The 15257-nt window shown below is 47.5% G+C and overlaps 1 protein-coding gene across 2 annotated transcripts in view; it reads right to left on the reverse strand.

Annotated features, from left to right (window-relative positions):
• The window catches only part of Matn2 (matrilin 2), a 112947-nt gene that overhangs the window by 62123 nt on the left and 35567 nt on the right, over positions 1 to 15257 (reverse strand). For both annotated transcript variants that reach the window (XM_075961220.1, XM_075961218.1), the window contains exon 3: positions 7177 to 7746. In XM_075961220.1, coding sequence (XP_075817335.1) covers positions 7177 to 7746 — 570 coding nt within the window. The remainder of the gene's footprint in view (positions 1 to 7176; positions 7747 to 15257) is intronic.

Below are 15257 nucleotides of genomic sequence, written 5' to 3' on the forward strand. Positions count from 1 at the left end.
GTGCTAAGCATGTTTAAACACATTCCCCAGAAGGCATGCCGTTATTCTCCAGGATTGGCTCCCAGCTTAGATTAGCCGCTACACCCAATTCAAGTTGAATGTCTGTCACTTTCAACCAAAAGAATCCCAAACATTTTTACTGAACAGAATAAAAATTGTACATCTGTGGAATCCTGTGACCGAGGCCTGAGTGCCTCAGTGTGCATCTGGGCCTTGTGCCTTCTCATCTCCAAGACAGGCCTGGGCTGTGCTGTTAAAGGGGAAGTGGTACCCACCTCCTCCACGGAGCCGTAGAACTGTGTGGGCCCATTAGCACAGTTCCTCAGAAAGAGTCAGGTTTAAACTTGATCAAAGTTTTTTATTCAGGGGAAAGAACAAATCACTGGTTTTAAATCAGTATCAGGACTAGATTTTTATTTATTTATGTAATTATTTGGGATTTTCAAGACAGGGTTTCTCTGTGTAGTCCTAACTATCCTGGAATTCTCTTTGCAGACCAGGCTGGCCTTGAACTCAAAAATCCTCCTGCCTCTGCCTCCCAAATGCTGGGATTAAAGGTGTGAGCCACCACCACCTGGCTTGGATTTTTAAATGTACGTGTTCATTTATCTACTTCGTGGTGTCCAGAATTGGATTATAATCAAGGCTGACCTGATCTCCTGATCTCCTGCCTCTGTCTGTTGAGTGCTGGGGTTACAGGCTGTACCAACAGGCCTGGTTTTATGCAGTACTACAGATGTAACCCAGGGCCAGGAAAGCACTCTGTCAACTGAGCCATATCCCATGGGAATGAATATATATATATATAAACCCATCCAGGCACAGTGGGTCATGCCTTTAATTCCGGCATTCACTTAGATGTGTTACTAAGCCCAACCTATATAGTGAGGTTCTGTCTGAAGGAGAGAAGACAGAGAAAAGAAAGAAAGGAAATATAAGCAGCTAAAATTTTGAGATGGGGTTGTTTGTTTTGACTTATCTAAAGTTTTGCTATGTACCTTGGACTGGCCTAGCAGTCACCATCCTCCTGCCTCAGTCTCCTGAGGGCTGGGCTTATAAATGTGTACCACCACACCCAGGCTTGAGACAAGTATTTATTTAAAATGTGTGAATGATCAGGTGAGCGTTCTGCTCCAGCAGCAACAATTACTGAATGTGTATGTATATATATATATATATATATATATATATATATATATATATTCAGTAATATATATCAGCATCTACGCAGGCCTCCTTCCCCTTCACAACAGGGCCTCCAAGGGGTGAAATCAGTGTAGACTTTGCCCAGACCTGTTGATGAAGGCTGTGCCTTCAGAACACCCTCAGGGCCTTAAGTTGTACCTGAGTGTGAAGGGGTTGTTAGGGAAGGGACAGCCTTGCCCTGGCTGATAAAACAGACACAGTAGATTATTTAAAAGCCCTGTTCAAATTGCACTGAGTCACCCGATTGCGGAAGGCAGACTTGGGGTTTTCAGCTTTGACAGTTGGCCACTGTTTTCTGTGCCTGGGCTGCAGAAATGGATGCCAGGACATGTGGGGTTTGGTCAGTTTGTACAAAGGACCTTGATTCACAGGACTCTGGTCTCTAAGTCTTTTTGGTGGGCTTCAGGGTGGCCTAAGAATATGTTCTCATGATTCCCCCGCGCTGAGGCTGTAGTGGGAAGTCCTAGTCCACAGGCCTAAAGCTGCAGCTGTGCCCAAGTTCAAGGCCATAGAGCCAGCCAGAGCCAACGCTGGTTCTTACTCAGAACAGTCTGGCTTCAGAGCCTGAGCGATACCACTGCATGAGAACCCTGCCCTAGGTACATCTGGGCAGAGTTTGTTTTTGTCGTTGCAGGCTGGAAGGCACCATTAGTACTCCCTCCCACAGTCTGTTCCCTCCTGCGCACACAGTAGCTGCCGTTCCTCAAGCCTGGCCCTTCATTACCTCTTCCCAACTGTGAGTCATAGCCCCTTAGTGGGGCAGTGAAATCAGCTAAAGAACCAAGACTGGCTTTTGTATTTTTTAAAAAAATAAAACAGAAACAAAACTTAAAATAACATCATTCTTTGCCTGGAGCACGGTGCTCACCCTCCCTACACAGCCCTGCCCACAGAACTGCTTCCCTGAGTCTGAGCAGCACAGTGTGGTTTAACTGTAGCTTTGGAGCCAGGACACCCGACTCCCCGTCATCATCCACCAAGAGTTGAGTGAGCCTGGGCAAGGCGGTTAGGTCTTTGACTTCATAAAAATACTTACTTCTCATGTTTGTCGTGTGGATAAAATGGTTTTACGTAGGCTAAGAGCTCAAAAAAGCGTGTACACAGAGTCAGGCACACACATGCACACCTTTGAGACAGCTTCCTGTTTGTAGCTCAGGTTGGCCTGGTTATATATATCCTGGGCTAACTTCAAACTCTAGATCCTCTTATTCCAGTGTCTTTAAAAACATTACTTATCTTTTTATTTTGCTTGTGTGTGAGAGTACTCACTCATACTCTCTGTGTCTCTGCTCTTTCTCTCTTCTCTTACACACACACACACACACACACACACACACACACACACACACCCCAGCATGCTTGTCCCTCCTGTGCTACTGTGTTCTAGGCTAGCTGGCCCAGGAGTTTCTTGTGGGTTCTCCAGCCTCTGCCCCTCATCTTACTGCTGCATCCAGCTTTCTTTGTGAGTGTGAGTTGTGGGGATGGAACTCATGGCACCAGACGACCATGCCTAGGTCTTATCCCCCCTCTCAGTCTCCTTACCCCCTCACCCTCGAATGCACGGATTACAAGAGTTTGCCGTTTCTAGTCACATGCACACATAGATAACAATAAATGTTAGCGATCAATCTTATTGATTCATTTTAAAGGTTTTCCAGGATTCCCGAGGCAGAGCCAGGTGCTCTTTGGGATAAGTATCTTGGTCCAGATGGCTTTCCTAGGTCTATGAAGTGCATGCTGTGTGTCTACTCTCCCGTTGTCCTATAAGGGACTGTAGATATGAGAGTATTTTCTCACTAATTCTGGGGCTCATGCAACGAGAGTGAGCACTTAGGTTCTGTATTTCTGGAGCTGCTATTAGAATTGCTTATTTTTTCTAGGCCTCACTTTCCACTTTTGCAAATAGATGTAACAAGAAGACCTATCTGGGAGAACAGCTTAAATGGAACAATACAGAACAGGATGTGAGAAGCTATGATCATCAGGGTGTCATTTGATGTTTCAGGAGCAAAGGAGACTTCCAGAACCTGGAGATGTCATCTGCAGCTCAGAAGATGCTCATGGCTGTTGTCTAACTGCCAGACTCAGTCCAGCAGAGATGCCTGTCACCCACGTGTGGATCCCGAGTGTCTCAGATTGTTAACAGTCAGATTGTTAACAGTGTGTGCATGTGGACTGGGAGCCCACATCCACCTGCCTGTGAAATCCCCGCTTTCCAGATGATCATCACACAGCCAGTCCTGTCCTACATAGGAATCCCTTCCCAGTTTTACCCTCATCAGGTGAGGGCCATGAGCAGAGCCGCTATCCCTGTGGGGGTTGTTCTCAGCAAATGGTTCACCCTGAGCGGGATTTATAACTCCCAGCTTGTGAAGGAGTGAACCGAGCAGGAACCTGGAAGTCAGCAAACTTGCTAACCTGGAAGAAGGGAGGACGGTGCTGTCCGACTCGCCCCCCTGGTTTTCACGAGCATCAAATGAGAAAGCACGTGGGAGAAGTGCTTAAGGAAAGCTAGTTACTGTGGTCTTTAGTGTGTAGTTGACAAAGAGGCTCTGGGGCCTCCTCAGCCTTTCAAGATAGTTGATGAAGCCGTTCGGCGGAGCCTGCAGTACAGGGCCTGGAGCTCAGCTGCGTTCCAGCAAAGTGGATGTGAGGAGTCCCAGGGGGTTCATTTCTCAGGCCACACAAAGGAATGAGATAATACCAGCGTTTTCTTAAAGCTTCCAGATTAAACAAAGATGATGGGGCAGAGGGTGTCCACACAGCCTTTTAATCTTGCTGAATTGCCTCAAAGCCCACAGAGAAAGGCTCTCTGAGCCCAAGTCCACATTCAGTCCCATGGGGGTCGTTTTATTGCGCAGCTCCTGTCTTATCATCTTTCCATCTGCTGATGGAAGCAGAATGCTTATAAAAAGCTCCCTCCATTAAAGTCGTCCAGTACACATGAAGAAGCTGTCAAGAGTGTTAGAGAACCAATTTCTTTTTTTAATATTTCCAGGAAAGGGGAAGCGTAAATTCTGCTGAAGTCATTTAAAGTCATAAGACCTTTAAAATGTTTGCAGCGCGTTCCAGTTGATGCAGGCCACGGTGCACTGCGATAACGCAGCCTCGCTGTGGCGCCAGGGAAATGGCACTTCTGAACGGTTTCCAAATGACATTGCTCAAAAAAAGGTTATTTTTCCTTTGTGGCATTGATTTCTTAAGTAAATCATTTGACTCTGGAGTCAAGAGAAAATGAAGTCCTTGCCTTTTGAAGTTAGTTCTTGCAAGGGGATTTTATTTTTTTTAAAGATGCATCAAGAGTACACCCCGGGGCTGGGAGTATAGCTCTGTTGGGAGAGTCCCTGCCCAGCATGCACAGAGATCTGGGCTTCATTCTCAGCCCCCACATAAACCAGGCACGGTGCTGGCACATACTTGTAATCCTGGCATGTGTGAGGTGAAACAAGAGAAAAAAAATTAAGGTTATTCTTTCCTACACAGAGAGTTTGAAACCAGTCTGGTTTATGGAGACTTTGTGTCAAAAGAATTTTTTTTTTTTGATTTTTCGAGACAGGGTTTCTCTGTAGCTTTTGGTTCCTGTCCTGGAACTAGCTCTTGTAGACCAGGCTGGCCTCGAACTCACAGAGATCCGCCTGCCTCTGCCTCCCGAGTGCTGGGATTAAAGGCGTGAGCCACCACCGCCCGGCTCAAAAGAATTTTTAAAAATGTTTTTAAGTACATCTTGTTTCCTTTTCTCTAAGTACCATATCACAAAGGTGTGCAGTCTGTCCCAATCCAAGGTTCAGTCTTCAAAGCCCACAATTCAATCCTTCCTATGCACGGTCTCTTATCAGTCAACGGAAAACCCACCACTCACACCATCATGTTCTGTTAACAGACCATCCACTGCTCACACCATCACGTTCTGTTAACAGACCATCCACTGCTCACACCATCATGTCTGTTAACAGATCATCCACCGCTCACACCATCACGTTCTGTTAACAGACCATCCACTGCTCACACCATCATGTCTGTTAACAGACCATCCACTGCTCACACCATCATGTCTGTTAACAGATCATCCACTGCTCACACCATCATGTCTGTTAACAGACCATCCACTGCTCACACCATCATGTCTGTTAACAGGACATCCACTGCTCACACCATCACGTTCTGTTAACAGATCATCCACTGCTCACACCATCATGTCTGTTAACAGACCATCCACTGCTCACACCATCATGTCTGTTAACAGGACATCCACTGCTCACACCATCACGTTCTGTTAACAGATCATCCACTGCTCACACCATCATGTCTGTTAACAGACCATCCACTGCTCACACCATCATGTCTGTTAACAGGACATCCACTGCTCACACCATCATGTTCTGTTAACAGACCATCCACTGCTCACACCATCATGTTCTGTTAACAGACCATCCACTGCTCACACCATCATGTTCTGTTAACAGGACATCCACTGCTCACACCATCATGTTCTGTTAACAGACCATCCACTGCTCACACCATCATGTTCTGTTAACAGACCATCCACTGCTCACACCATCATGTCTGTTAACAGATCATCCACTGCTCACACCATCATGTTCTGTTAACAGATCATCCACCACTCACACCATCATGTCAGTTAACAGACCATCCACTGCTCACACCATCATGTCTGTTAACAGGACATCCACTGCTCACACCATCACATTCTGTTAACAGACCATCCACTGCTCACACCATCACATTCTGTTAACAGATCATCCACCGCTCACACCATCATGTCTGTTAACAGACGATCCACTGCTCACACCATCATGTCTGTTAACAGACCATCCACTGCTCACACCATCATGTTCTGTTAACAGACCATCCACTGCTCACACCATCATGTCTGTTAACAGATCATCCACCACTCACACCATCATGTCAGTTAACAGACCATCCACTGCTCACACCATCACATTCTGTTAACAGATCATCCACCGCTCACACCATCATGTCTGTTAACAGACGATCCACTGCTCACACCATCATGTCTGTTAACAGACCATCCACTGCTCACACCATCATGTCTGTTAACAGACCATCCACTGCTCACACCATCACATTCTGTTAACAGACCATCCACTGCTCACACCATCATGTTCTGTTAACAGGACATCCACTGCTCACACCATCATGTTCTGTTAACAGGACATCCACTGCTCACACCATCATGTTCTGTTAACAGATCATCCACTGCTCACACCATCATGTCTGTTAACAGATCATCCACTGCTCACACCGTCATGCTCAGTTAACAAATCACCCACTGCTCACACCAACATGCAGCACAGATGTCTTGGTCTCCCAGACAACCCATAGGGATGCTCTTCTGATCTCTGCCTCCTGTTCCTATCCCTACTCCAGCTCACAAGTTTCAGTTTCGGGAACGCCAATGTGTCAGCTCAACGTGTGTGGGGAAACCTTCATGCTAGCCTTACTCATTCTGCCTTTTGAGTTTAAATGTCCTTTGGGGCTGTTAAGTAAAGGGACCTGCCACCATGCCTGAATTTAAATCCTGGTACCCATCAGGTAGAGAGAACCAACTCCTGTAAATAGTCCTCCAACTTCCATACTTGTGGATGCACCTACACAGACAAGCACACACACACACACACACACACACGCACACACACACACACACACACACACACACACACACACACCCTTTCCTCTATGTAAGCCTTTATAAACACCATGGTCTAGATTAGGCCCTGGGGTCTTCTGTCCCACCATGCCCTGAATTCTTCTTCCATTACACTGTTAAGAATTGAGGTTACTTTTGTATTTGTATAATTATATGCTTAACATCTGTCCCTTTGGCCAAAGTGTAACCCATCAAAGAATGATGCATTTTTCTTTGCCCATGGCCATGAGCACAGAATGAGGCATTAAAGAAAAAACAAGCCACAGAGGCACTGAACTTACTGCACAACTTGTTCTGGAACACAGAGGTCAAAGATTCAATCTGGCTGAAATTAGCCACCAAGAAGACGTGGTCCTTGTGGGGTTCACTCCCGATGGCCTTCAGTGTGTTCAGATCCACCTGACCCACGCCAATGGCAAAGATCAGGATGCCTGTGTCCCGGGCCTTTGCAGCCACCTCAGCCACCGAGTCCTGAGGCCTCCCGTCGGTCACAATCATCATGACCCGGGGCACATTCTCCCGCAAGGGCCGGGCCCCCTCTGCTTCTGAGAAGGCAATGTTGAGGGCATACTGGATGGCCAGTCCTGTCATGGTGCCTGTGGACAGATGCCTCATCCTCCTGACAGCTCTCTCCACCTCAGACTTCCTCTTGAAGGTCTTCAGGGAGAACTCATTCTTGACTGTGCTGCCGTACTGGAGCAGGCCTACTCGGGTGACATCAGGACCGATATCCAGGAACTGGAGGATATCCAGAATGAACTCCTTGACCTTTGAGTAGTCGTGGGCGTTGACACTTCGGGAGCTGTCAATGATGAACACCAGATCCGCCCGCTTATTCTCACAGGAGCTCTCTGGGGAAAGAGCAGAGGTCGCAAGCATCAGAGGGGAAGTGTTCGGATTTCCTTTTCTGTGTCTAATAAAATGCTGGCCCAAAAGTAACATGGGGATATTTGGCTTACGGGTTATAGGTCAACGTCAAGGAAAGCCAAGGCAGAGACCGTGGAGAAACGCTACCCATTGGCTTGCATCCCCTGGCTTTCTTAGCTACTTTTCTTATTCAACTTGGGAACTGCCCAAAGTTGGCTGGGCCCTCCCACTACGTCAGCATTAAAAAAAAAAAGTAAAAAAGTCCCCACAGACACACCCACAGACCAATCTGATGGAGACACATCCCTCAATTGAGTTTCTCTCTCCCCAGGTGTGTGTAAATTTGTGCCAAGCTTGCCAGAAACAGACCCGATGCAGATTGGTTCTTATGGAAAGTCCTGGGACTCAGGGTCACTTTTGGAACCCCCAAAATTTAGCTTTATTCTTACCCGGAAAGTTCTCAGGCAAATCTGTACATACTATATGATCACGACCCTTAGTTACAAACAGAATTTCTTTTTGCAAGGTAAGTCTACAAAGTCAACAATGCAGTTTCAGTCAAACCCTTTATCAGAGTCAAAATTATTGTACTATCTGTGGCACAGTTCATAAGTTTGACAGCACTGCAAAGACTGGGAAATGCTTGAGAGGGTCCAGTATCAAATGGCTGGCCATCTGTTCTGGAAGATGGAGCTAAGGAGGCAGTAAGACATGTTAAACTGAGCTTCTAACAACAGACTAAGAGAAAGATCAGCAGTAGGTCTGGAGAGATGGCTAAGCAAAGAAGAATTCTGGCTGTTCTTGTACAAGACCTGGGTTTAATTCCCAGCACCCACACATGGGCTGAGAACTGTTTGTAATTCTAATTCCAAGGGGATCTGAGACACTCTTCAGGCCTCCAAGGGCCAGTGTATGCACATGATGCACTGGCATACATGCAGTCTAAACACACATAAAATAAAAATTAAACACAACACATCGAGAGAGAGAGAGAGAGAGAGAGAGAGAGAGAGAGAACTGACGTACAAGGGCTTTGGACAGATGAGGCATGAGCTGCCCCCCTTGTGAATACAGAATGTCTGGCTTGAAAGAACACACGGACAGGGGCTCATGAGCAAAGCTTTAGCCAGGAGGAATGGTGGATAACAGAATAAGCATCTTTAGAACACAGGGGATACTAGGAACGACTGGTTTGGATTATGTGAGAATGTTCTGAAGCCAGCTCTAAAAGACCTTTCAACTGAGTCTCAGAAATCTGTGGGGCGGGGTCACAGATAGCATGACATCTTAGCATCATATGGTATAACGTCTCTGGTAGAGAAGTTGCATAACTGCAGTCAATGGAATCAGGGTTAGGGGATGCAGCGTGGTGGGAGAGCATGCGCCTAGCATTCCTCAGCATGGAAAGTCTGCCAGAGGTTCCAGGTGCATGACCCACACCAGTGTTGGAATTTCTGAGAGACATAAGTGACAATCCATTACTGTTTGTCCCCAAAGGCTCACATGTCCAGACTTAACCCCCGTTGTGAAGCATGAGGAGAAGAGAAGCTTGGTGTAGCTATGGTGTCCAGAGGGCAGACCTGCGCTAGGAACTAGGATTGAGTGTGTCCTTGCACAGAGCCTCGGTGACTGGGCTCTGGCGACTTTTTAAGAGAGCCAGAGGCACAATCTACATATACACTTCCTTATCTCAATGTCTCCTTGCGTATTAACAGCAAAAATGTCATTTTTTGACTCATTGTACTTTGAGTCAAAATAACCCACTGTATTTTTATTTTACATGTGTGCATGGGTTTGGGTTTGAGTTTGTGTGTGTGTGTGTGTGTGTGTGTGTGTGTGTGTGTGAACATGGAGGCCAGAGGCAGGCCCTTCTCTATTGCTTTCCACCTTACTTTGAAGCAGGTGTCTCACTGAACCAACAGAACAGACTGCTTATCCATTGGCCAGCCAACTCCAGGGATCCACTGGGGTTGCAGACATGTGTAGCCATGCCCAGCTTCGTATGTGGGTGCTGAGAACCCAAACAGGTTTTCATGCATTCGCAGCATGTCTTCCACCAATGGAGCCATCCCCTCAGCCACTTTATAAAGTCACAGCTACAGCTGTTTCCTTAGCTCAGAAGGAAATATACTGATTGATACACTGCCTTTAGGCTGGATAATCCTCCCCTCCCCCCTTCTCTATGCCCTTCCCGGACTTCGCAGCTCAAGCAGGATTTGAAAGGGATTAGAGAAAAGATCCCAAGTGCTTGCCCTAAATCCCAACCACCACAGCTGCAAGAATGAGAGAGAAAGCCAAAAAAACGAGACAGCGAAGCCAGTCATAAAAACGGGAAGTGGGAAGGCCTGTGAAGTGGTCCTGTCCAGGCTAGCTCACCAGGTGGTGACTTGTCATGCAGAACTGGCATACACATCTCCTCTTTGCAGCCATTTGAGTCCAATGGTCTTCGAAGAGGGGGTGGCCCCAACACCAGTAGTCTGGCAGGAAGCCACATACAACACATTCCCATATAACATCTGAACCCGGAGACTGGGAGCCAGGCGCAGATAAGGTGAGCCTCCCTAAACAGAGGCTCCACAAACTGCCTTTCGAACCCAGAAACAAGAGCAACAGAAACCTGACATCTGCAAGATGTTCTAAGCTGTTTTTCAGAGTGATTTCCACAGCAACCGAATTGCACTCTCAGAACAAGCCACGGAGAAGAGTTGCTAGAACTGTACCCATTGCAAAGATGAGCAAACAGAGGTGCTAAAGAGTCTGTGAGCCTTTTATAACTCAGAGAGAAGACACAGAAGGGACACAAATACCCACCTCTCATAGCAACTGTGAACAAGGAGCCAGCAGGTGAGCACTGGAATGCAAACATTGCAGATTCCACTGCTCCCCTCCTTCCTTAGCCTTGCACTGAGCTCAAGGCTGGGCAGGAGCAGGGCTAGTGCTTATAGTTGCTCAGCTGGTACTAGATATAGGTACCTGAACACACACCCAAGGGAGGGGAAGGAACTAAACACCAGGTATGACCTGAGCCCCAAAGGCTGTCTGCCTAGGAAGCACCTATGCTCCTCATCTTCTTGAGGGGCCCCATGATCTAGCACGTGGCCCTAGGCTGGAGCTAGATGCTGTCAGGATGGCTCAGGACAGTCCCCCTCCAGAAGCCATACTTGTTTGCCCATTCTAAGTAAGTCTGGACTCATTTCTGGGATAACGGTCCCAGGGTCTCCACCTGCTGAGGAGATCGATGAATCGGGCTTAGACCTCACCATAGAGAGTCAAAGGGAGGAGAATCCATAGAGGACTAAATCCCAAAAGCTCTCTTCTCCCAGAGACATTGGTAGCAAGGGTTTTTGCTCAAACTGAGATTTTTTTTCTGTGAGTCTTACTCATAGCATCAACAACCCACTGAGCATCACTATTTGAAGGAAATCCTGAAAGGTCCTTGTGGAATTGTATACTAAACTGGAGTGGTTCCCATCAGAGAAAATGGGTAGTTTCCACAGTGCTTGGGACATTTAACAAAAGTCCCACAATGGTCCAAACTGTGGCTAGAGATTCCAAGAGAGTTCACTGTAGCTCTGAGCTGAATTCATGTTCTAGCGACCTACCCTTGTGGATTCAGTGTGCCCCTAGAAGGCTAGTTCAGTGGTTCTCAAGCTTGACCATGCACCCCAATTCCCTGCAGGATATCTTAAAAGCTGAGGCCAGCAAGTCACATCCTGAGAGCTGCTGACTCAGTGAGTTTGGGGAGGCATCTGAAAACTCGCCTTCCTAACAAGTTGAATGGTGATATTGATGTCACTGGTCCAGAGATCCCGGTCTGGGAAAGGCTAATCCAAGCAATGGATCAACTCTGGGAAGTTCTGATTTCACCGCTTCCTTGCGAGTCCCACAAAGTGGTGCTCTGAAGCCCTGTGGTGGGAAATACAGTGAGCAATCCATCAACACCTGTAGAATCAAGTAGAATCTCAGGTGGTTAAAAGGAGCCTTCAGGGGAAGGAATTAATTCAGAGCAGTCAGGGCAAGGAAACAATAACAACACAAAGTCAGAAAGTTCTAGAAGAGGTGTATATCCTGTTTGTGTGACTTAATTTTAGTTCCTACATCTTCGCTGTTAATCACAGTGTCACCATGGTTGAAGCCTCCTCGGTTCACAGACTTTCAGACTACAAGCCAAAGGACCCCAGGGGTTACAGAAGGGGAAAACTGAGGTTTATGGACATGGTCCTCCCTCTGAGGGCTGTCATACTCACACTACAGTCAGGCTGGAATAACAATGGTGTCTTTCCTTTAAGGTCCCCTTAAGAAATCCCCAGTGCAGCAAACATGCAATTTGAGCAAATTTGCAATAAGAGCTTTGCAAATGCTTGAGAACACCGAGATACTTCCTGTGGGAAATCTGTAGCTTCTCCACAACAGCCAGCTGAGAGAAGTTTCCAGAGAAATGGACTCTCTTTTGAGTGATCCTCTCGTGTTAACTGCTGGTGCTGAGGAAGGATACCCCTTCTCCTCGGCCCCGGGAAAGACACACAGTGATCTTCCTCTTGGCCCCTCATGACAGGACACTCAGCCGCACTTGGATGGGGTTTTGTGAGTACATAATAAAATGTCATCCCTCTCGCCGTAAAGCAATGGTCTGGACTCTGTCAACAGCACTTCCAATCTTGTCATCTTGACTCAACGTCCTGGCACTGAGAAAATAGTCTCTTGTCCTTCCAGAGGGGAATGGGAGCCAGGAGGAGAATTTTAAGAACATTTCTACCCTGCAGGATGACAGTGTGCAACCTCACAATTATTTCCTCTCCTTGGGCTGCAGCTTTGTCATAGACTGACTCTGGTAAGGTCAATCACAGCATCCTAAATATTTGCTGCCGTCTGCCTGGAATGGGGCTGGAGGTGAATCTCTATAAAAGTACAGTAATGTCATCTGGAGGGGATGCTGAGGTTCTCAGGGAAAGAACAGTTAGTCCTGTGATCTCAGGTCAAGTCCACGCTCTGTCACTTTCTGCCCAAATAGCCCTATCATCTCTGTGAGTTCTTAGACCCTCTGCCTCTTATGAATATGTGCATGCGTTTGTGCACATGTGCATATGTGTGCATGGGTGTGCATGCATTTGTGCATGTGTGCATGCATGTGTGCGTGTGTATGTATGTGTGTGTGCGCCTGCATTTGTGCGTGTGTGCATGTGTATGCATTGTGTGCATGTGTGTGTATGCATGTGTGTGCGTGCACATACTTGTATGTGTGTGAGCCAGAGGACAACCTCGGCTCATTCTTCAGCACCATCTACCTTCATGTTTGTCTATGCTGTGCTCTGTTTTGAGACAGGGTCTCTCTCACCAGGGAAGCCAGACCTCCTGGCAGTGAGCCCCTGTGACCTACCTGTCTTGTCACCCCAGCGGGTTCTCGGGCTTGCATGATAAGCACCTTACCCACTGAGCATCTCCCAGGCCCAATCCTCAGTCTTGTGAGATGGAATGAGAACATCACAGTAAGTGGTGGATCATGCTGAGCTGTCCGGCCTTGTTTGAAATGTTTTCCATGGGCTGCCCTATTTATTCCCTGGTCACCTTAGGAACTGGGTCATTTCTGTTTCCACTTTACAGATGAAGACACGTCTCCAGAGAGTCCAAAACCTGCTCCTAATCTCCTTCCTGCCGAGGAAGCAGAGAAGCTGGATCTGGACTCTGGCTACGCTGGTGTGAGCGGCAGACTCAAACTCTAACCACCAAGCTGTACTCAGCCCATCCTATCCGCTTTCCATTCCCAGAATCCTCAGGGTCCACCAGGACTGCGCCTGCTCTCTGGGATCAGTCCTTTCCCTTCCTGGAATGACAGCCTGAGCTCCAAGGCCCACACTTGCCTGCCATCTGTCCAGTGTGTGGTGTGTGTGGTGTGTGTGTGTGTACGTGTGCGCATACACATGCATGCACATGTGTGCTATTTAATTAATAAAAGGATGAAAACAAACGCTTGCCTACCAGAATACGAGAAGCCTCAGGCTTTAGGCGGCTGGTAATTCACATCTACATTCACCTGACAAGACTTACTGAGCATTCAGGAGGTGTGAGACCTCAGAAGAGACTGAGGATGGGAAAGGGACGTGGAACGACAGATCACTGGTCTCACAGTGACTGCGGGGAGTGGAGGCAGTGTAGCTGGGGACAAGAGAATGGATCTCAGAGACCTGAGTCTTCTTATCAGCTCCCAGAAAAGTCCCACAGGCAGATGGTTTGTGGGCACTAAGAGAACTGAACATTATAACGATAGAAGAGAAAAAACTGTAATGGTTTCTGGGGCCCGGATCAAATTAGAAACTGGACTGGGACTTCGAACAGCCTGAAGGCTGCTTGAAGATAGAGATCAATGATGTGTGAGACCAGAACATGTTTGGGCGTCTCATTACAGCCACTTTCAGCCACGCGATATAACAGAGTTATTGTGTGGATCAGGACGGGGACAAAGGTTGACAGGGTGAGTCAGTGGTTTCCTCTGGCATCAGACCTGGGAAAGCAGGCAATAGGGGAAGTGAAGGGTGAAGGAGCAGCAAGGGTGGCGAGATCAACGGATGGAGAGTCCAGATCAGGCCTCACAGTTGTTGGGCTGAAGTGCAGGTGTGGGCTGAGACCTAGAGAACGGTTACTACAAGCAGGGGAGGAGATAAGAGATGCTAACACCTGAGCTCAGGATAGCTGCGCCATTGAGCTCCTCGCATCATGGCAAGAGTAACGCTGGAGACAGTGACCGTGAGCTGAGTGTAACACTGGAGACCAGGACGGAGAAGTAACGGCTACAACCGCTCTAGTTCTAGAGTTATCAGAGGGGTTCTGAATTACCTAAGGCCAGTGAAACAATACCAGCCGCAATTTAAAATGTGACTAGAACATTATAGAGAAACAGAAGAAAAGATGAGCTCACAGAGATTTTCTATGGAACACAGAGGAGGTGAGAAGTGGGGGAGGAGCTAGAGTGAAGACCACCACGCAAGCAATGCTGCTGTGCTCCTCATCCAGGCCACAGGTCACGTGTGGTTCTGTCTCCGTGTTCCCCTTGGGTGTGATTGACGTGCAGGCCTTACAGAGGGTTAAAAGGATATTCCGGAAATCATTTGACTCATCTTTGACTCTTGTCCCCAGTGTCACCTGACCTGTAGTTCCCACGTATCTAGGTCTTTATTAGAGTGCCATGGACCCTGGCCAGGCCTGGAAGACCTATAATCGACTCTTGTTTCCCCAGCTCCCTTGTTAGCCAGGAGTCAGCTGCTACATCACCTCAGACTAGACACTGTACAACGCCCGTGAGTCATGGCTTTCTCTGAACCCATCACTTTCCATTCACATCTTCCAGATGTACCTTTGGGGATAGCCCGAACCCCTGAATCTGGTGCCTAGGACAACACTCTCGACTGATGGGTCCAGGACATCACTTGGACTCATTGGCAAACCCTTTCTTCCTCAGTAATACTTTCCAAATACTTCTCCAAATTCAGGGGGAGAAACA

The sequence above is a fragment of the Microtus pennsylvanicus genome, chromosome 2, assembly GCF_037038515.1.
Source record: "Microtus pennsylvanicus isolate mMicPen1 chromosome 2, mMicPen1.hap1, whole genome shotgun sequence".
NCBI lineage: Eukaryota > Metazoa > Chordata > Mammalia > Rodentia > Cricetidae > Microtus > Microtus pennsylvanicus.